Source organism: Erpetoichthys calabaricus, chromosome 1 (genome assembly GCF_900747795.2).
Source record: "Erpetoichthys calabaricus chromosome 1, fErpCal1.3, whole genome shotgun sequence".
Lineage (NCBI taxonomy): Eukaryota > Metazoa > Chordata > Cladistia > Polypteriformes > Polypteridae > Erpetoichthys > Erpetoichthys calabaricus.
In genome coordinates this window covers 283,179,157-283,201,762 of record NC_041394.2, presented here as the reverse complement: position 1 = coordinate 283,201,762, position 22,606 = coordinate 283,179,157, and the positions used below count along the sequence as shown (strand labels likewise).

Genomic DNA, 22,606 nt, shown 5'->3' with positions numbered 1-22,606 from the left:
GGGATGTAAGTTTTTCTTATGGCATTGGCAAAAAGGTTGTTAACATGATCAAATATTAATAATACAGATTATCTTTTCCTGCAGTGGGTTGGCACCCTGCCCGGGATTGGTTCCTGCCTTGTGCCCTGTGTTGGCTGGAATTGGCTCCAGCAGACCCCCGTGACCCTGTGTTCGGATTCAGCAGGTTGGAAAATGGATGGATGGATGGATTATCTTTTCTCTTGATTCATTTATATACAGCATGTAGACATTATTATCATTGCTTTCAGTTAAGGTTTCTAAAGCCATAAAGCTTTTCATAACATTCTGTTACAGAGAATGGATCCAGACCGTTAATTAAATAAATTACTGTGTTAATATTTGGTCCAAAGCAATTCAAATCTGCTTCATGCAACACTCCACCAAATAGTCTTTGCTTCCTAAATACCAACTGTTCTATAAATGGACAGTATACCATATGTTTTTGTATTAGTTGGTCAGTTGAGTAGTTAGTTGCTTTATATCACAATGACAGCAGAATTGTTTTCACAGTAAAACAAGCAAATTTAAAAAGTATGGAATATATTCAACAAAATACATTTCCTAGAAAAAAACATGAATAACTCAGTACACTAATGGATAAAATGCATGTTGTTAAGCTGTCTTTCAGTACTGACTTTGATCAGATGTTATGTGAGGTCCAAGGGTCTATCAGGAGACAGCATGGCTATCTGTGCTTGCCCAACCAGAAAGTCTAAAACTAGCCCACTGTTCTTTGCAGGAAGCATTTAGTTATATTTTTCCAGTTATGATGACATATAAATAATAATTTCTGTATGTCTGGTCACATTTTTAAAGTTATTCTTTTTCATAAGTTAAGCGATTACAGAACAATTCTATTTTATAATTCACTTTTCATTTGCAATTTCATAGCTTTGTGTGTATTTTCAAATTTAACAGCAACCACTAATTCTTTTGCAAATATATATTAATCACAGAATCATTGAACACCTTATGTTCATATGGCCTGTGATTTATATATGTGCTTTCAGAACCAAACCTACCTGACTTTACCATTTAAGTTCGATATAATTGGGTAACTGAACTATCGCTAGGAATCTCAGTCAAAAGGCTGCTTCAGAAAGAAGGGAGTTATTGCTCACCTTTACTATTGTCAGCAGTACCTTATAGCCAAAATGCCAGGTTTGAAAAAATGGACCACTGATTTTTAAAGAGCTTGGCAAAGCCATTATTTCTACCATCATGCTACATAACAGGAGGTCATGTATAAGCTAATGGTTCTCCATTCAGACTGGGTGTCATCCTAAAATATTAGCCATCAGCTCTCATTTCCCCTGTTAGTTTGTCTTTGGCTCTGGGATTACTTCTGGGACACACACTATAAACTTACACTCCAACCCTACCCTGCCAGTTCCTTTATCATTCCAGCCATTTGAAGCCTGCAACAGCACTGACCACGTGTGCCCTCTTCTCCACACGCAATGAGGAAATACTTCAAACTTACATAAAGGCAGCAACAGTTCATTTTAACAAAACTAACTTTTATACAGACTGGAGTCATGCTGTACTACCATGCTACCTCAGCCAAAGTCAATATTTATTATATATTTTGAATACAAAAATTAAATTATGAACATATCTCATTATGTCAGTGCTAAAGTGTCTTCTAGCAGCTGTTTTATGATCCTTCATTTAATTTTATACTATAAATTAGATCATTCTTAAATGGCATATATATCCTAAATGACCTGTAGTCATCACACGGTACAATTAGTTGGAGCCATGTGCTTCATTTTGTAAGCCGTAATGTAATTTACACATAACGCCAGCATCTGTTAGTAGTGTAATTGTCAGATTTCTAAAACAGTCCTTGTGTTCATTGTTACTTCATTAAAGACATGACTAGCTGCAACTGACAATTATTTTCACTTCAGATCTATGCATTATCTAGCAGCAGATGAAGAATTATAACCATGTGTTGTTTCTGTTTCATGTTAAATTAAAAAAAAGCATGATGTATGCTTGGAAACGTATGGATTTATTTAGAAAAGAAGAGTTATTCAGAATATCATTTTCCACATTTATTTAATCAAACTGATTTTTCATAACTTCAAAACTTAACTGACCAAATGAATGAGGCAGAAAAGAGAAATAAAAATACAGTATTAATCAACATTAAAAGTAATTTTGATCAATCATTTACAAAATCATTAGTTAAATTTGAAGACTATTTTTTTGAAAGTCAGGACTCAGAAGGACGACGAATAAAGAATAAATGTTGGGTGATTTTTCTATAGACATTATGTTAAAAAAATTTAAAACTAATTTACTTATTAATAGGTAAAAAATGATAGTGAAGTTGAACTCATAAGTCAATAAACTTTTGAGATCCTACTCCAGTTTTCTTTTTCATGAGTGTCAATTTTCAACTGTCACTGGAACAGAAACAAAATATTAAAATAGGCTAAATATTGTATGCCACCTATATTAAGGTTATCTTTAATAAACTTACACCATTTGTTGATGTTTTGCATCATACAGTACCACCATGCCCTTTTCATTTACATTTACATTTCATGCCTGATAGTTTTTAATTAGTTCCTCTTTTTTCATAAGTATATCTGTATATGCATATATTTATAAATATTTCCTAGGTTAAAACATTTTTCACATAACTGATTATTTTTGTGATTTCCTTTTATGTATTTTCATATCATTTCCACAGATCAGTTTTTTCATATAGAACTGCACAGTCCCAAAATGTTTAAGAAATTTCAGCTTAAATGATTAGAATGTTGGATCATTATAAACCCCTAAAGGAATTTGAATCAAATGGCATCATAGTTCTGTTTTTTTGTTTTGTTTTGTTTCTTATAGTATTTCATTTTCTCTGTGTGTCCCCTTCTTTTACCAAAGCATCTCACAATAGCAACAACATCATTAGATCCACCCTTAGCTAGGTGTTGCCATTTTGCAATCATTGTCACTATGGGTTTGGCATGTTCTTCTTATATCTGTCTGGATTTTGATTTCTGCCCTCATCCCAAGGGTGTTCAGATTATATTGGGGTTAGGGTTAGAGTGCATGTGTTTTGTGGAAGTGTGAGTGTGTCATGTGATGGACTGGCACCATGTCCTCAGATGGTTCATGCCTTGGGTTCAGCGCTTCAGTAGTAGGCTTCAGTTCTGATGACCCTGGTTAGATAGAGAAAGTTTTTAAAAAGGATGCATGGATCTATTTCCATTTTTTTCTGTTTGGGTCTTTGTAGATGATGTCGTACCATGGTCAAATAGACATGTGCCTACTGTAGTGTGAACATGTTTTTGATGCCTGTTACCAAAACTTTTTGTGTCCCTTGTTGCACTCCAATTTGAAGGGAAACTAAAGCCATTTTGTTGTGGTGTTGTTTTGTTTTAACTTTTATTAACATTATTTGATACTATTTTCATTTTTCTTTGTTCCTTTAGGGGTTTTGCAACATGGGAATTTTATTTCTCATGTCAGAATATGACTATGAGCTATAATTAAAGTCATTCAAATATTTTCACATTTTTCATAACACCATTTACTTTATTTTGCCATAGCATTACTAGGCATGATCAGCAGAAAGTATACTTCCTGATTTTTTCAAGATTGTGGATAGAGAAACATCATTTAGTGAGTATGTTATTTTGATTCAATGTTCAACTTACTGACTTTGTGTAATAAGTTATTGAATATAACTTTGTTTTGGCTTAGGCCAAAAAATTAGAAAAATCTCTTGATATTAAACTTTGGCTAGCTTACCAATTATGTCTTATTTTCTGGTCCTTCTCATTACACTCTGCATTCATTTCATTGTGGCAGAATACTTTAAATATGAGTGTTTAGTTGCACTGGTGAAATATGGTCTGATGGTGGTCATTTGTACTCCTGCATAACGAATGTCTGTCCATAAGATTATCATAGTGGTGGCAATGTCATTTATGATTTTACCATCTGCCAACTGACTCAGGTTTAAATATGACAGTAGTCTTCATCTCCCAAGCACCCACAATGACAGGTGGTTCTTCCCAGTCACAATTAAGAAGCCTTGGGACTGTCATAGGGTCTGACATCAACCCTGAGTTGTCTCAACTGTTTCTCATTGCTCATAACTGGGTGCTTTGTGGGACAGACTGTTTTTGTATGACATGGGCCACCACATCAAGTGGATGGTAATGCTCCACATGGGGTGTGATCTAAGGTAACTATACAGCAATGTCCTAACTTGCAGTGGTGTCCCTCAGTTTGTGAGCTTGCTGGTCCACTCTGTCTTGGGTGCATGCGCCACTCTTCTCATTGTCTATTCCACCCATGCAGTTTCTTCAGTAAGTGTATTTTCGCACTCATTTGTTCCATCCACAGCCTGCTAAAGTGTGGTGAGGTGTCTATTGTGGAAAAGCTGGTAAAGCAATGTTCTTAGGAATATGTTAAATGTCAAACCTTTCTGCCTATAGTGGAGAAAATGTGGATATAATGGCCACAATAAAAACTAAATCTCAACAGCAAATACCCCCAGGCTCACACTGGGCAGTTGGGCACGGGAGCTTAGCTGTTCTTGCAGTCAAAGAGGAGACTGGTTACAAGTGAACTGGTGCTCTACAGCTGCCAATTGCATGCTCAGCTCCATACAATCTTTTGGGAAAGACTCTTCCAATGGCCTCTGATGTACCACCTGCTCCCTCAATCCCCAACTATTGGCAGTGGTGATAACTGTGATTCAGTTCTAGCAAGTCTACCAAGAACCCAATCCATTGAACCTGTCACCATCAATCTTTCTTAACCAGGATTGGATGTTCACACACATCTGGGTCCTCTCTTTGGGGGCTGTACACCAACAGTGTTCTTTTGATTTAATAATAAAGCCAGAATCTCTGATAACCATCTCTCAGTGTTGCTCTTTCTGAGATCCACCACCAACAAACCAATTCATGCATGGGGCTCCTATGTATCTACTTTCTGAAAGCTACCTTTGGTCATGATGCTTGTATCATGCAGGTGCTCAATCACAAATTTAGCCCTGCCAATTGAAGAGTTGGTTTGCCAGTTGCCACATTATCTTTGAAAATATACACTTCATAAAAAAATATTGATGCAGTACATTAATGAATAAAATGTGATTCTTTAATGCGCTAATTGTCCAGGTAAGGAGCACAGACTTTCAGGCGACAGCTTGACTATATGTTCTCATTTAACTAAAGAGTTCAAAGTGTTTGGCACTGAAGAATTTAGTTTTTTTTTTTTTTTACATTTACTGAGCCACATATACATAATAATATTTTTTACAATATGTCAATGTGTCTAGTCAGAGCTTAGTATTCATTTTCAAATGTAATATACTTAAAATACCCACTGATTCTTTTGCAAAGTTATCATAATTCCAGAGATGTTGTACACCTTGTAATCATGTGAGCTGTGCTGTATTTATCTACTTTGCCAGAGAAAAGCCAAGCAGAATGACACCTTTTATTGGCTAACTAAACAGATTACAATATGCAAGCTTTCGAGGGAACTCAGGCCCCTTCTTCAGGCAAGATGTAATCAGTGAATGCTGTGTGCAGAATTTGCACCAGTTTTATGGAGACAACAGAAGCAAACACACCTGACTTTGCCAGTGTTTTCCTAAAGATGTAATTGTGAAACTGAACTATCATTATGGATATCAGTCAATGAGCTGCTTCAGAAAGAACTGCTCACCTTTACTATTTTCAGCAGTACCTTGTAGATTAAAGGAAAGATTTGAAAAGTGGTCCACAGGTTTTAGACAAGGTGCTCTTATGTATGCCCTGAACCCAGCATAACGGCGATAAGACCAAAGGTACAAAAAAGGATGTCTTTATTAAGATGATAAAAAAACATACAGTACATAAAGAAAATGACAAAATGAATTTCAAAGTTCAAAATGCAGTAGAGCACTACAGATAAGTGCTCTTATTTTCCCTCCACCTCCCGTTTGAACACCTTGGCCTCACTTACATCCTCCAGTTAAACATTTGCCCTCTGTTGCCTCCAAACTCAATTTAAGAAGCTTTTAAACCCTGACCAGGTACTACCTCTGGGGCTATCTCCAAAACCATTCCCAGGGTCAACATTTCCCTCTGGAACTCCAAGGTCATCCTCTTTATACTCCACCTGGAAGTTCCAGGTTTCTCTGCAATGCTGAGGGACCGTTAACTCCTAGTCTGCTCACTATTATCCATGTCATTATGCCATGTATAACCTAAAAGATCATCCATCACACATGGGGTCCTCCTAAGACATTATTTATCAATCCTGTTAGGATAAAACTTTTGTATAAAGTGCTTTTGACTATAAGTGTCTTTTTAACTAAGACATTCTGTATTATTTTGTACCCAATACGTTACCAAGGAAACAATGAGATAATGACAATTAATTCTTTTTGTTTTGTTCTGTATAAGACAGTGGTTCTTAATCTTGTTGGAGGTACTGAACCCTACCAGTTTCATATGCACATTCACCGAACCCTTCTTTATTGAAAAATAAAATATGATTTTTTTCAAATTCAAGACATAGGTATATGTTTTACTGGTTTACAAAATGAATCGTGTATTAACATCACTGAGTTTAAAGAACAAAACCAATATAATGCATGAATTCACAACAAATTACATACCTTTTCACAAGGACATAACCTTTTTTAATACTACCACACTGAAATGATTTTAATTTTTAAACTTATGTATTCCAATAATAAACTTATTGTATTATACTATTTAAATCACCTAATTTTCACCAGGCTACAATAATAATGAATATTTACTGCAAATCAGTATTGCCTTTGAGAGACCAGTTCAGAAATGCGTGGCTTCACCTTGGCAATTGCCACTCTCATGTCATTTTCACAACAAAGTCTGTTCCTTTTCTTCGTGTTTATGTCCAGCATCCTCGAAAAAGATTGCTCGCAAAGATATGTTGTAACAAACGGTATAAAAATTTCCAGGGCTTTCCTAGCAATAGTAGGATAACTTACCATTTGTCGACACCAAAACGATGAGAGCGTTGTTGTTCTGAAGAGTTGCTGTTGAATCTGGCTCTGCTGAATTTCAATGATTTCGTCGAGGTATTCATCATTGACATCTGCTGTCTCAATGTCAAACGTAAACGGCTGTCTCACCCATGCTGGATATGACTCTCTTGTAGGGAAGTATCCGTCGAGAGACTTTGCAAGCTCATCTAAGTGCGTGGCAACTGCTTGCTTCAGTTCCTTAGTTACAGAAATATCTCCGATTCCAGACACATCTTCGATCTTACTTACACAGTCGTCCAGCAGGGGAAAGTTTGCGAAGTTATCATTCTTTGTTCGTCGTTTCCATAGCGGCAGCTTTTTTTGAAAAGCCTTCAGGTTTTCTTCCGCTTCGATGATGTTGACTCCCCCACCCTGCATCTGCTGATTGAGATGATTAAGAGCTGCGAATATATCGGCCATGTACGCTAAAATGAGAATGAACCTAGAATTTTTAAAACAATCTGCATGACGATGTTGGTGTTCTCGTAAAAACTGAGTTAATTCCACACGCATAGCAAAAACACGATTCAGCACCCGTCCCCTGGATAACCACCGAACGTTAGAATGGTACAGAAGTACCTCAAATTCAGAACCCATTTCTTTACACAGCTCACTGAAAATGCGGTGCCTTATCGCACAATTTCGCACATAGTTCACACATTCAACTACAATTTTTAATACTTCCGCCATTTCTGGAGGCAAGGTTTTTGTTGCCAGCGCATGCCTGTGCAGAATACAATGCGTAACAATGATGTGTGGTGTGTCAGCTTTCACTAGCGCACCAAAACCAGACTTTCTTCCCAACATGACTGGAGCTCCGTCCGTACAAACTGCAGAAACCATATCCCACGAAAGATTGTTGCCTCTGAAGAAGTCATCCACAAGTTTCTTCACATCGGCTGCCTTAGTTGTTGTTGTAAGAGGCTTACAAAATAAAAAATCTTCCTTTATCATGTCATCTTTCACATAGCGCACAAATACAGCAAGTTGACTTAGATTAGAAACGTCTGTGGTCTCGTCGAGTTGGAGGCTGAATTTTGTCGGGCTTGAAATTAGATCTGCAACTACTTGAGCTAAGATGTCTTTGCTCATATCCTCTATTCTTTCATTGATGGTGTCATTTGAAAGAGGAATTTGTGATAATTTAACTTCGGCTGCTTTTCCCAGCATCAGATTTGCCATCTTCAACACAGCTGGTTTTATGAGTGTTTCACCAATGGTGTGTGGTTTGCCCTGCTTTGCGATCAGGTAAGCAACTTCGTACGATGCTGTTAGGATCGGTTTGTTGATGGGTACAAAACCGAGAGCAGGCAGAGTGGCCTTTTCATCAAATCTGGCTCTCTTTATCTTGAATTCAGCAAGCGTTGTGTTCTTGTATTCCCCATCTCCATGTAGGTTAAGGAAGTGTTCTTTTAGTTTTGCCGGTACTAGACTAGAATTGCTTAACTTGGCATTACAAATCATGCAGATAGGACGCTGACTCCCATCACGTTCTGTTATATATGTGAATCCATGTTGTACATATTCGTCCAACCACTTTCTTTTTTTGTTCGACATAGTTAGTATGGATTAAAATATTAAGAAAGAAATCTCACGACATACTATCACGGCAGTCACAAGTCGACTACTGAGTGCACCAAATTCCCTGCAGCACCGATTGGCCGAACAATGTAGCGTAATTACCTACAGCTAATGATGACCAAGCGGGGCGTGTCATACGAATCATATGAGTCGGGTGCATGTCTTGACCTCCCGGCGCCGAACCCCTGAGACTGACTCACCGAACCCCTAAGGTTCGATCGAACCCAGGTTAAGAACCACTGGTATAAGAGTTGATATAAAAGAAGTTCATCTTTAGATATGGATATATGCCAAAGACTTTTTTAATCTGTTTAACTATTTTGGAACCTTTAGATAATATAAAGATATAGGTGGGCTATAAGTTTATACCATTTATCTGTATGCTGATTGAGGCAAACTAATGTTTTGACTGTGTTATGTAAATGAAACTAGTTAAGATAGTTGCTTTGTTGTATTCCTCACCCTTGTCAGGAAGATATGGGCTGGTCACTTCCTCAAGCTTGTAGTATTAAAGTATGTCCAACAGGTGAAGCTATTTATAACATGATCTTGACTTTTCTTAATTTGAAATACTAATTTCTTTGACAATCCCTCGTTTAACTGGAGTTTTTTATTACTTACAGGGTATATGTTATGCAGAAAATCTACATTCCCACCTCCCTGGTTCCTTTATCATTCTGGCCCTCTATTGTTGCTGAATGAATGGTTCCCACCCGTGACTCCTCTATAAGGTAATACCTCAAATAAACCTGAACTTATATAAACGCAGCAACAGTTTATTATAGCAAAAATAATATCTGTACATTCTTCCATTAATTTCTAGAAACTATTTTCCCTTACAAGGGCACACTCACATGCCAAGACAATTAAGAGAGAATAATTGACATAACATGCCCATATTTTGTAATTTGGAAGGAAACCAAAAGTACCCAACAAATTCACATGAAGACAGAGAGAATATGCAGAAATGCAATGCATGAGCTTGATGCTGTAAAGTAGCAGTCTTAAGTATTGCACCATTATCCCACAATATTTAATACAAAATACATAAATGTCATTCATGACAGGCCATGTGATGCTGAAGAGTTTTCTAGTGATTGTATTTCAAACATTTCATTTGTTTTATATACTCAATAATTTACAAATGCAAGTTAAATCCTAGAAGATCCTTTGCATGTTACAATTTGTAATACTACAAGCTACAGTAGCAACTGTAAGCTACATACTTAATTTTGTAAGCTGTAAAATAATTTACACTTAATGACAATAACTGTTAGTTGTGCAATTGTTGCATTTCTAAGTAGCAGGCTAAAACAGTCCTCTTGTTGCTTGTTACATCATTAAAGACATGACTTACTGCAACCAATTATTTGCCACTTCAGATCTGTACATTACCTATCAGCAACTGAATAACTTTAGCTTTTATTTCCCTTTCATATTAAATTCAGCAAATCACAAAGTGCATGATGTATGTCTGAGGGCAAAAATGAATGAATTTATTAACAACAGAAAAGTGGAGAGTACTACAGTCAGAAAGCGAACATCATGTACAATCTGGTACCTTTAACCCAAGACTTCAAATTCATACCAGTCAAAAGTATGTGCAGCTACTGATAACTCCAGATCAGGGGATGTCTTAGTGCATTTTTTTTGCACTGTGTCATTGCTATATTCATTTTTAGTTTCATTGTATTTTTTTTTTGTTTATTTTGTATGTAATTTCTGTTATGTTGGTTTATTATTTAACAAATTTTGTACAGTGACTCCATTCCATGTACTTTGTGGGTGGAGCCCCAGGAGGCAGGGCCATCCTAATGTCACTACTGCTGGGTTGTACCTCTGCCTTTATATTTGGGCAGAGAGATGGACCCTACAGTAGATCACTGAGTTTGTGTAGAAATTGCATTTCTTGTTTATTCTGTTTTTAGATTCACATTTTATATAGATTACTTATTTTTTACTTATCTGTTTTGGGATTCTAATTTTTATGGATTACTTATTGAGACTGTTTGTCTCTTTTTTGGTATGGTGCCTTTTTGTGTTTTCTGTAATTCATATAACAATGTCTTTGTTTATGAAGATTTCTTTGTGGTGATTTCAATGGATCCTCACTTTCATAAGTCATTTTTGTATATTTAGCTCCCCATTTTTAGGTTTGTGTAGACAGCAGCCTGCAGGAAGCAGTTGGATGTTGTCTGATTTAGGGTGAGCCTTTACTGGACAGGCTAGTGAAGTTCCTGCTTTGTGGAACTTTTTGTAGGCCTCAAACCTTTTGTCATGTTTGTATCACATCATCACAACAGACATCATTTTGAATAATAATAATAATAATAATAATAATAATAATACATTTTATTTATACAAGGCGCCTTTCAGGGAACTCAAGGACACCGAACAACAATAAATAAATAAATAATTAATTAAATAAAAGACACAATTATAAAAAACTTAAAACATCAGAAAATCTAGAAATTAAAACCAAACAAAACCATTATAATCAGGAGGAAAAAGAAAAAGCCATTTTAAACAGATGCGTTTTAAGTTTACATTTGAAGGATGAATATGATTTGATATTTCGGAGATCCGTAGGCAATGAATTCCAGAGCTTGGGAGCAGAACGGCTGAAAGCTCTGCTCCCCATGGTGGTTAGACGGGCGGGAGGGACAGTCAGATGGGTGGAGGAAGAGGATCTAAGGTTACGGGATGGAATGGCAACATGAAGAAGGTCAGACAGATATGGAGGGGCGAGGTTATGGATGGCCTTAAATGTTAATAGTAGAATCTTAAAATCAATACGAAACTTAATCGGGAGCCAATGAAGCTGCTGCAAGACCGGAGTAATATGGTGAATAGATGGGATTTGAGAGATGATACGTGCTGCCGAATTATGGACTAACTGAAGCTTATGAAGAGATTTATTCGGGAGACCAAAGAGGAGTGAATTGCAGTAGTCCAGCCGAGAAGTGACAAGACTATGAACAAGAATGGCAGTGGTGTGAGGAGTGAGGGAGGGGCAAATGCAATTAATATTACGTAGGTGGAAGTAAGCAGACCGGGTAATGTTATTAATGTGAGATTGGAAGGATAGAGTACAGTCGAGGATGGCACCCAGACTCTTGACCTGAGATGATGGGGAAACAACAGAGTTATCAATAATAAGAGAAAGATTATTGGTTTTGGATAATGATGATTTGGAACCAATGAGGAGAACCTCAGTTTTGTCACTGTTTAATTTAAGAAAATTCGAAAGAAAACCAGGATTTAATTTCAGCAATGCAGTCAATAAGCGAGGGTGGTGGAAAAGAGGAGGTGGGATTACCAGCAAGGTAGAGCTGGGTGTCATCAGCATAACAGTGAAAATTAATGTTATATTTGCGAAAAATATTGCCAAGGGGAAGAAGGTAAATAATAAAAAGAAGAGGCCCCAGGACAGAGCCCTGGGGCACACCAGAAGTAACAGCGGTGGGTTGGGATGTGAAGGTTTTAAGTTGTATGAACTGAGTGCGGCCTAAGAGGTAGGATCTAAACCAATCAAGTGGAGTGTGGGTAATGCCAATCAGAGATAATCTATTAAGGAGAGTGGTATGACAAATAGTATCAAAGGCCGCACTCAGATCAAGGAGGATGAGAATAGTGATTAGACCAGAATCAGCAGCCATAAGGAGGTCATTAGTAATTTTAACAAGTGCCGTTTCTGTACTATGAAGGGGGCGAAAACCAGACTGGAACTTTTCATATAGATTATTGTGAGATAAATGGGTGTGAAGTTGGATAGCTACTATTTTTTCAAGAATTTTGGAGATAAAGGGCAAGTTAGAAATGGGGCGAAAATTATTGAAATTAGTAGGATCAGCACCAGGTTTTTTTTAGTATTGGGGTTATAGCAGCAGTTTTAAAAGATGAGGGAATAATACCAGTAGTGAGAGAAGAGTGAATGATGGCAGAAATGAGAGGGACTAGAGAGGGGAGGCAGGCTTTAACCAGAACTGTAGGCAGGGGGTCCAGCTGGCAAGTAGATGACTTGGATTTGCAGATGAGATCTGAAATTTCAGAGGAAGTGGGAAGCTGGAAAGAAGAGAAAAAGTGAATAGGCGAGTGTAGTTCAGAAGGAATATAGAGAGGATCTGGACCAAGGTGCTGATGAATCTTTTGGATTTTCTCGTTGAAAAAAGACATAAGAGAATTACAGAAAGCAGTTGAGTAAAGGTGAGATGGTAAAGAGTCTGGAGGTTGTGTAACATTATTAAGTAAAGAAAACAAAGTCTTGGTGTTACCTGTATTACGAGTAATTAACTGAGTGTAATAATTAGACTTGGTTTGAGCTATACAATCCTTATAATAGAGAAGATGATTTTTATACATCTCTTTGTGGACAAAGAGTCCGGATTTTATAAACAACCTTTCAAGTTGCCTGCCCTTAGCTTTCAGAAGCCGAAGTTCAGGCGTAAACCAAGGGGCAGAAAAAGAAACAGAACGGGTTTTTAGCGGAGCCAGAGAATTAAGAATACCATTAAGACAGGTGTTATAATATGAGACCAGTTCTATGGGAGTGGATAAATTATAAAAGTCCATTTGGGAATCGATTCTAGAAAACAGCAAATTCAGGTTAATATTCTTAATGTTGCGAAAGGCTATGAGACATGGAAGCTTAGGAACAGAAAAGGTAAGTTTGGCATTAAATGAAAGAAGAAAATGGTCGGTTATAGTGAGTTCATCTGCTGTGAGATCAAAAGGAACAACACCAGAGCAGCAGATCAGGTCCAAGATATGTCCTTTACAATGAGTAGGAACATCAGTGTGCTGCTGGTATCCAAAACTCTCCAGGCAAGATAAAAAGTCTCTAGTGAGAGGGATATTGATATTGTCCAGATGTACATTAAAATCCCCCAGCAGAATTATATTTGGGGTAATTACAGATAAATGAGTAAGGAAGGTAACAAGATCGTTCAAAAAATTGTTGTTTGACTTAGGAGGACGGTAGACAGTTGCAATGATGGTAGGAACTGGGCCAGACAGTTGACACACAGTCGATTCAAAAGAGCTAACAGCAGGAGCAGACAACGGCAGGACTTTCCACTTCTCGCGATAAATAATCGCGACACCTCCTCCACGGCCAGAGGCACGGGATTGACAAGTGTAAACAAACCCCGGGGGGTGCATTCATTAAGTTGTGAAAAGTCTAGAGGTTGCTGCCAAGTCTCAGTTAAACAGAGAAAGTCAAACGTACGGTCAATGAGGAGATCCTGAATGAGATGTCCCTTGCTCATGAGTGAGCGGATGTTCAGTAGACCAAAGCTGACAATGTTGCTGTCGCATTTGACAGTGGTGTTAGTCGACCGAGCTAAACTGGCCAACACGCTATGGTCAGCGTTCCTATCTGTGTTGTGTGGACAGTGCCGAAAATCAGACCAAAAAGAGTTAATTCCTTTCGAGACGTCCGTTCGGAATCTCCGGCAAGACCCATGGTGGATGTATCTCCGACGAGGGAGAAGTATGATGTCCGGGTCGAAATACAGCAGCGACAGCAGAGGCACAGACTGGAGAAGACGCAGTCGAAGAAGCTCAGCAGCTGGATACTGGAGGAGGCCAGTCGCAGGTTGGATAACGAGCGACAGAAGACTCCAAACAAGCATTAACCAGGCGATTATCCTACCAGTCCACATTGTAGGTGAGGAGGCCAGAGGCAGCTCAGACGTCCAGAGAATAAGCCGGTAAGTTTCAAACGAAACGGAAGTTAGGCTGAAGCTAAATGCATACACAGCATATACAGCCACGCAGAGATGTCAACAAAATGGCAAAAAAAAAAAAAAAATACCCACAAAATCACATAGTCTAGTTACCGGCGAGCAGCGGCAACCAGTCCCGCCAGCGTTCACTCAAACCGGAAGTGAATGAACATGCCAACATGAATGGTTTTATCTATTCTGATGTCACATGTCTACCCATTCGGAAACATGTAATTGGCAAATAGCATCTTCGCCAACAACAGAATGAATAGGAATAGTGGTAGCTGAAAATGTAGTCATGATGACGACCAAAAAATTGTAAAAAATAGTATAAATGGAAATACGTTAACTAAAAAGAAAAATAGCTATTGTAATATACTAGCAGTGTAAGCCCATGCTGTCAAAAACCCAGTCTCCTAGAAACTATTGAAATCGTCAGAAAAAAAATGAAATGCAGAGTCAACTGTTTTGTTTTTTGGATGTGCTCGTCCGCACATACCCACCACCCCCCCTGTCTATCAGCAGCTAAGCGCGTTTCTCTTTTGTTTGTCTTTCCTTGGCAGTTTCACTTTGGTGACAGAGTCACTTCCTTTCAGCTTCATGCTGTAGCCTCGCACTTCCGGGCTGGACAGACAGACAACACACACATCCATGCATAAATGTTTATATATAAGATACTTATGAGTAAAGGACAAACATTCCTATGATCATTAATTTAGCTAAAAAATACTTATTAGTAAAAAACAAAGATTGTTATCAACATTAACTTACCTTAATAAATGCTTAGAGGTAAAACACAAAGAACATATTATTAATTTACTTCAATAAACTACTTTTTCAAAATGATTAAGATGTAACTGTCATCATATTGGTACTTTGTGTCAAGCAGATAAAGGCTGTATTGAGCAACAGTTGCTTTAGAACGTTATGATTTACATCAAAGGGAAAGCCAAACCACTCCAGCAATTAGACCACAACAAATGTCTAAATTATTAATTACTTAACAATAATTCATTTTGAAAAACATTTTATAATAACAAACTAGGGCAGTGAAATAATTAAGACTCAAAATGAACAAACAAGGAAGCGTCAATTTAAACAGAATAAAATTGAGCAAGGTTAAGAGCAGATTACTTGGAGTACTAGGATCATTAAGTAAATATATATTCTGCACTTCACTACTATACATGTATAAATTATACAGGTAAAATTCCGTTACAACGAATATCTTTACAACGAAATTTTCATTACAACGAAGTATTTTTATGGTCCCAACAGCTTCCCCATATGACACGAGTCTATAGAAATCTCGTTACTACGAAGTACATTCAGCAGATACTTTCATTATAACGAAGTGCACAAAAGACCTTGAAATGCTTGAATGAATCATCCACAGAGCAGTTAGGTAGGCAGAAGATTAAAATTAATGCGAAAGAAGCTATTGAAATGATTGCAAACGCCTGGATACAAGTTAAAGAAAGCACTATAGTAACAAATACAGAATCTCATTACAACAAAATTTTTGTTACAACGAAATATTTTTTAGGTCCCTGTGAGTTCGTTGTAACGGAATTTTACCTGTATATAAGCATGGTGCCAGTATACCTGGTTCCCTGAAGTGCTTTTTCATTGCCGTTCATCAGTTCACTGTCCTAGCAAGGACTGCTCACCCAACCATCAGTACTAGACTGAAGACAAGATGGCTGTGCAGATGTCATGATAGGGAATAAAGAGAATTTTTGGGGAACCAACCCGGCCATCCATGTTTTACTGCTAAGTCCAAGCAAAACCAAACACACCATGGTGTGAAAGGATATAAAACTATTGCCATGAGAATAAAGTAGCTAGAATCAATCTGGCTTTCTTGTCTGCCTTTGGAAATTCACAGAGCTCCTTAGCTCTGGTCGTTCTGGTTAGAAATGAAGTTTCCTTCCAAGGTGGACACATTTTTATAGCTCAGGGACCAGAAGGGGTGGAGACAGTTGCCCTCACAGGGTGGTTTGTCTATACTGTGGAGGAAGAGTAAGACAAGATATTTAGTGGCAGTGACCCCCCTTGCTCTGGGGTGGTATAACATACCTGGGAAGAACTTGGATGCGTGATAATATATATATTTATATTTACACTACCAGCCAGGTACTTTCATGTTTTTGATAGAAATTGATACTTTTTCTGCAGATTGAAGGTTATTCCATGTGATAAACTGCTAAGAAAACTGAAGATTTCATTCAAAGGTGTCTTTTACTGTCTTGAGAGAACTGGGCTGAGTGGATCTAACCAGGATAGAAAAAGAGAGGGAAGGCAAAGATCTACAACTGCATAAGAGGATAAGATCATCAGAGTGTGCAGTGTGAGAAACAGATGTCTTACAGGTAAGCAAGGTGTTTTTGGGAACATGATGTTTATTATTTAAAACTTTAAAAACTTAAACAAGTATGAAGCTTTGAGTTGCTTGCAATATTGGAGATTAGTTTAAGTTAACATTTGCTGTCGTGTGTACCCAGTAAAACAAGATACTTACTTCTATGTCTGTCAAAGGTCGTTGGCAGTAGTAAAATATAAACAACTACTAAGATTTAAACATTGAGATAGAGGCAGTGAATTGGGCAATGAAAAGAGAATGTATTTCCTGAGCCAGTGTTTCCCAGAGGCCACTTTCTCTGATCCTGTACAAGTATGACAGTAAATACTTGGATTCCTTCCCAAAATTACTCTCAACCTTTGGCTACCTCTGTGACCTGTGTGACATCGTGCAAGACATTTTTTCCATCATGACTTGAACTGCAGAAGTATAAACCTATTTTAAAAAGCACTTGGGGTTTGCAAATTACTTTGGTTTAAAGAATGACCTAAATTCAATAATTTCAATGAAAGTGACATAAAAAATAAAATCTGCTTACTGCAATACTTTTAAATAAACTTCAAATATAAAAAAAAAAATTATAAAGAAGAAATAATAAAAACGAATGATCATCTAGAAAGTTTAGTATGTTCAATGTTTCAACATTACAGAACAAACAAGTGCTGGATTCTTACACTGTGTGTGGCTTGCTGATGGCATTTCTTTGTAAATCATTTTACTCTTCTGTTTGTTTAAGGATATCTACAATTTGGATATCCATCCTCACAAGTCTTATAATGCCGATGTTTCCATTATTACACTGTCCAGCTTGCTTTCTGCTGCCATTGACCTTGTGGAGATTCCCTTTATTCAAAAAGTCTATCCCTGAGTCTTTATTGAATCATTTGAATCTTCCTTTTCTATATAAACCCCAGAACATATTGCTTCTTCTTGGTTTATTTGGAACATACAGTAACTCACAACCATTTACAGTACATGGATTTGTGGTAACTTTTTTGAGCTAATCAAATACAAAACAGGAATGCTTCTTGCAGAATTCAAGCCCAGCTCAGGAAGCCTCACTCCTAATTGAATTCATCACACTCTGATCTTCCAGTGTTTCATCCCAGCAGTCATCCAAGACTTCTTTGTGTCACTTTGTCAAAGTTTATAATGTTAAACAAATTGTATATATATCCAGCTGTATGTTAATCAGTACTCCATGTCTCAGTACAACGTGGATAAACAAAAGAAGTATATAAAAAGACTTGTATTAAATAAAAGATTTCACTTTGTCCCATATTAATAAAAGTGTAGATAATTAATTAAACATCCAATGATAGCATTAATGAAGTTGTCAACAAATTGAGCTGCTACCAATCATAAGAACAAATGAGGCTCCAAGGCAAGTTAGAAATTTCATCAGCCCAATAATATCAAAGGGATAAATAATGATAAACTACTCATAAATCAAAAACAAGCATAGGATATTGGAATCCTATCACCACACTCATTATGTATTATTTGGTGCATGGTACATCATATACAGTAACTGATTCTTATGTGCAATAAAGCATTACCATTACATTAATCATAATTAACACACAAACCCCAGAATTATATTCATGCACCAGGGTAAGAGTCCCAAAATACCAATCACCACTCAAATCATCTAGAAAGTGTAAGTTCCATCCAATAGACATGGGTTAGCATAACCCTTATGTCTGTAGCACGACCATATAATAAAACATCTCCACTTGATTATCAGTGTCAGAGGGGGACATTTTGTTTTGTGCACTGGGTGGTTCCATTAGGCACCCACTGTTGGGACTTGGGGGTGAGAAGTTAAAAGGCTGTCTGTACTTATTAATGGTATTTGCTGTCTTGCAAGGGAGTCACTGTTTTGAAGTCTGGCCTTGGAGGATGTCTGTATTTACCTGGCTTGGAAATATTGGTCTCTAATCAGCATATCTGTACTTATTAATGTTTGGTATCCATACATTTTGTTAACTTGTGTTTTCATTAATTGTTAAACCCAGGCAATTTAGATGTGCCATTGATTAAACTGTTTGTCCAGGACTGACAACAGCAGGGACTGAAGTAAATATAAACTCCTGGGCAGCAGAAGGCAAGAGGGAACACTCCACAGAAAACGCTGCCAAGGCACTCGGACAGAGCACAGGGGCTTGCAGGCAGACAAGGGTACCTGGCTGGCACGACGTGAGGCACAAGGACGGCAACACTTCCAGGGAGGAAGAGACAGTTCCACAAAGAGACGCCGGATGTGGGTTCAGCGAGAGAGGGAATCCGCATGAAAGGACCAAGCGAAGCTGACAGATGAGAAATGAGGTGTGCCTAGGTCCCAGCTATACAAGGAGCCCAGAGTGGAAGAAAAAGGAACAACGAAGAGACGCTGACAGGGATTCAACAATTTGACACAACTTCTGTAGGGGAACGAGTGTCCGGGGAACAGAGTGCATCCATGGACAGTTGAACAATTAAGTGTTGGGGTAACACAGTGCACAAACTGGACTCTGCACCACTAAAGGTTGTGTCCTCCAATTCTTGTTTTTAACGGACTTTTACAGGGTGGACTGTGTATTTTCCTTTTTTAAAAAAAAGGAAATTGATTCCTGATATGTTTAGTTTTTGTTATGTTCGTTTATCTTTTTAATGTACCTTATATTGTCTGGTGTAATAGAACTTACTGTTGCTTTTTCTAAAATTACTGTTGTGTCTTTCATTGTGTGTTTACTCACCGCCCAATTTAAAGAAACCTGTGTGCTATTATTGGTAAATTTCAGGAGTTCCCAGTCTCTTAATAAAACTGGGTGGCGTAGTCGGATATTTTAATGGTGTCTAAGTTAGATTACCTATAAGTGTGACCAGACACCTGTTACATCAGAATCCCGCAAAGTTAACTGAATGACTTCAAGATTTTCCAGTTGCAGGTAATAGGAGGCCAGGATGTGTATGTCACTACCAGAGAGAGGATGTGGCAGAATGCTGCTATAATTAGACTAGGAGCAAAGTCTTCAAAGCATTTCGGAACCATATTGGTCACTCTTTCAAGGCTCTTCTGATCCCACTATACAGTTAAAGTCACTTTGAATTGTAGACTAGAACCCGCACCACTGAAAAAAATATATAAATATGAAAAAATGAATCACAGCTTCATTAATGCTTTCATTGGGTTGTTTAATTAATTATCCACATTTTTATTAATATAGGATAAGGAGAAATCTTTTATGTAATTCCTTGGATGTACCTCTTTTGATTATCCAAGTTGTACTGAGACATGGGGGTAAAAGTTTGACAATGTCTGTTCTAGGTTGTGACCATACTTCCTTGTTACTGCCCCACTGGAAAGCTACAATTCTCTTTTCAAATTTCATTCATTGGTATTGACAGATTATACATCTATGAAACACACTATTTTCCAAATTATCTGGAATTACCCAGAAAGGATGTACTGTATTTTGAATTAAAATATTCCAGACAGGGCGGCATGGTGGCACAGTGGGTAGCGCTGCTGCCTCGCAGTTGGGAGACCTGGGGACCTGGGTTCGCTTCCCGAGTCCTCCCTGCGTGGAGTTGGCATGTTCTCCCCATGTCTGCGTGGGTTTCCTCCGGGCGCTCCGGTTTCCTCCCACAGTCCAAAGACATGCAGGTTAGGTGGATTGGCAATTCTAAATTGGCCCTAGTGTGTGCTTGGTGTGTGGGTGTGTTTGTGTGTGTCCTGTGGTGGGCTGGCACCCTGCCCGGGATTGGTTCCCTGCCTTGTGCCCTGTGTTAGCTGGGATTGGCTCCAGCAGACCCCCGTGACCCTGTGTTCGGATTCAGCGGGTTGGAAAATGGATGGATGGATGGATATTCCAGACACATACATTTTATTTTGTATCTAGTCAAGAATGTAAATTGTTTATCTATGGCTTTTTTTACTCTTTTTTAACTCTAAAGTAAACTATACACTGCATATCAAAGACAATTTTATTCCCTCTGCAATGTTTCCTTGAAATCTCATTTAGGAACAGTCCATTGAATCTTTTCTGTACATGTTATTTATTTATTTATTTTTACTTTTCTTTACTGTCTCTGAACCATAGCTGTTAGTAATAAGTTGATTATTTGTCTTTTAATGCATGCAAACTAAAAGAGAAAAATGTAATTCTGTTACAGCTTTTTCTCTTCTTTTTTTCACCTGAGATGCTGAGATGATGCAGCCAAGCATTTTCATACTAGCAACACAGATGTTCATCCAGGAATAACCTGCACAAAAAAAGCATTGATTGGCCTTAAGCCTCCTATTTTGAACATTTGTCATGAAAAAATTACAGTTAATACCATATTGCTGCAAGGGAAGGTAATCTAAGCAAGAATACCTGATAAAAAGAAAATTCTGGAATTGGATAAGTAGAAAAACCTCTTGCATAACCACTAAATTGATCATGTTTGGAAAAATAAGAAAGATGAGTAAAAAAGGACAAATAGGTCCAAAATTGTACACAATACCTTTTACATCATTGTCAGTTGTATTTGATTTGATATTGTAAATCTATCAAACACATTCAAATTTGGCTGAGTGTTTTACTCTTATGTAGATGAGCAGGATTGAGAACACTGGTAGAAACAGACGTGGAGAAGTATTCATGTAGCTGCTTTTATTGAGGGTTTCCATATAGTTCAAAACAGTTCAGATGCAGTTACCAGAAAAGCATTCCAGCAGTAAAAAGACTCGTGGTACAAAAAAAAGTTCAAAAGTTTTCTTTTTAAAGATTTTAGTGAAATTCAAAGCAAATGGTTCAAAAAATGTAAGGAAAAATTTGGACATGAGCATCAGTAGGCTTTGTGCCCTAGGAACCAAGTTCCCCAAACTATTCTATAATATTTCAGTAATTATTTATGCCTCTGATGCTGCTTTCTGATCATAAAATAGGTCATTACAATAGCAATTGGTGGGAAGAATTCATAATTAATTGCAGAATTACGATATTTGAGGGTTCCTCTGGAGTGCCTCTTTCTCTTGCACGATTTGGCTTGAAATCTAATCAGCACATCATCATCTCATAACAGGCTTAAGTTTCGAGTTTGGTATTTTTCCGTATAGCCGTTTTAGCTCTAGACCTGAAACTGTCACACACAGACACACACAGACAGAAATACACCCATCATCAAGATTTTGATGTTTTCAGTATCAGGGGACACTAAAACATCGGGATCTGTTGAAAAAGAGATTGATACTTTTGATGAATCTAAAGCTTTTGCTCCTCCCCCATAGACAATAGGCTATTGTAGGGCAGGGAGCAAAGCAAAAAAGTTGATAATATACACAAAAAAAAGGAAAAAGAGAAACATATTGTCTATGGTATTCCGCTTTAGGTTTACATATCTAGGTTAGGGGCGGCATGGTAGCGCAGTGGTAGTGCTGCTGCCTCACAGTAAGGGGGCCCAGGTTCGCTTCCCGGGTTCTCCCTGTGCGGAGTTTGCATGTCCTCCCCGTGTCTGTGTGGGTTTCCTCTGGGTGCTCCGGTTCCCTCCCACAGTCCAAAGACATGCAGGTTAGGTGCATTGGTGATCCTAAATTGTCCCTAGTGTGTGCTGTGTGGGTGTGTGTGTGCCCTGCGGTAGATTGGTACCCTGCCCGGGGTTTGTTCCTGCCTTGCACCCTGTGCTGGCTGGGATTGGCTCCAGCAGACCCCCGTGACCCTGTGTTAGGATATAGCGGGTTGGATAATGGATGGATGGATGGATATCTAGGTTATATGTCTTAAGGTTTAAATGTAATCTAATTTACCACACATACATTCATGTGTAGATAATAATCAGAAAACTATAAGCTTTTAATGCCATTTCATGTTTCTTTCTAGCATTAGGTTTACATATCTAGGTTATGCTTTGGTTTGTTCCCTG

At 37.9% G+C, this 22,606-nt stretch overlaps 1 protein-coding gene across 1 annotated transcript; it reads right to left on the bottom strand.

The window, feature by feature from the left end:
• Positions 1-6,808: 6,808 nt before the first annotated feature.
• Positions 6,809-8,605, bottom strand: LOC114660365 (protein ZBED8-like). Its single transcript, XM_028813065.1, has one exon. The coding sequence runs from the start codon at positions 8,603-8,605 to the stop codon at positions 6,809-6,811; it is 1,797 nt and encodes a 598-aa protein (XP_028668898.1).
• Between the last annotated feature and the right edge of the window lie 14,001 nt (positions 8,606-22,606).

What these genes read in the sequence shown, in the direction of transcription:
- LOC114660365 (XM_028813065.1), bottom strand. Translation starts at nt 8,605, where the DNA reads ATGTCGAACAAAAAAAGAAAGTGGTTGGACGAATATGTACAACATGGA.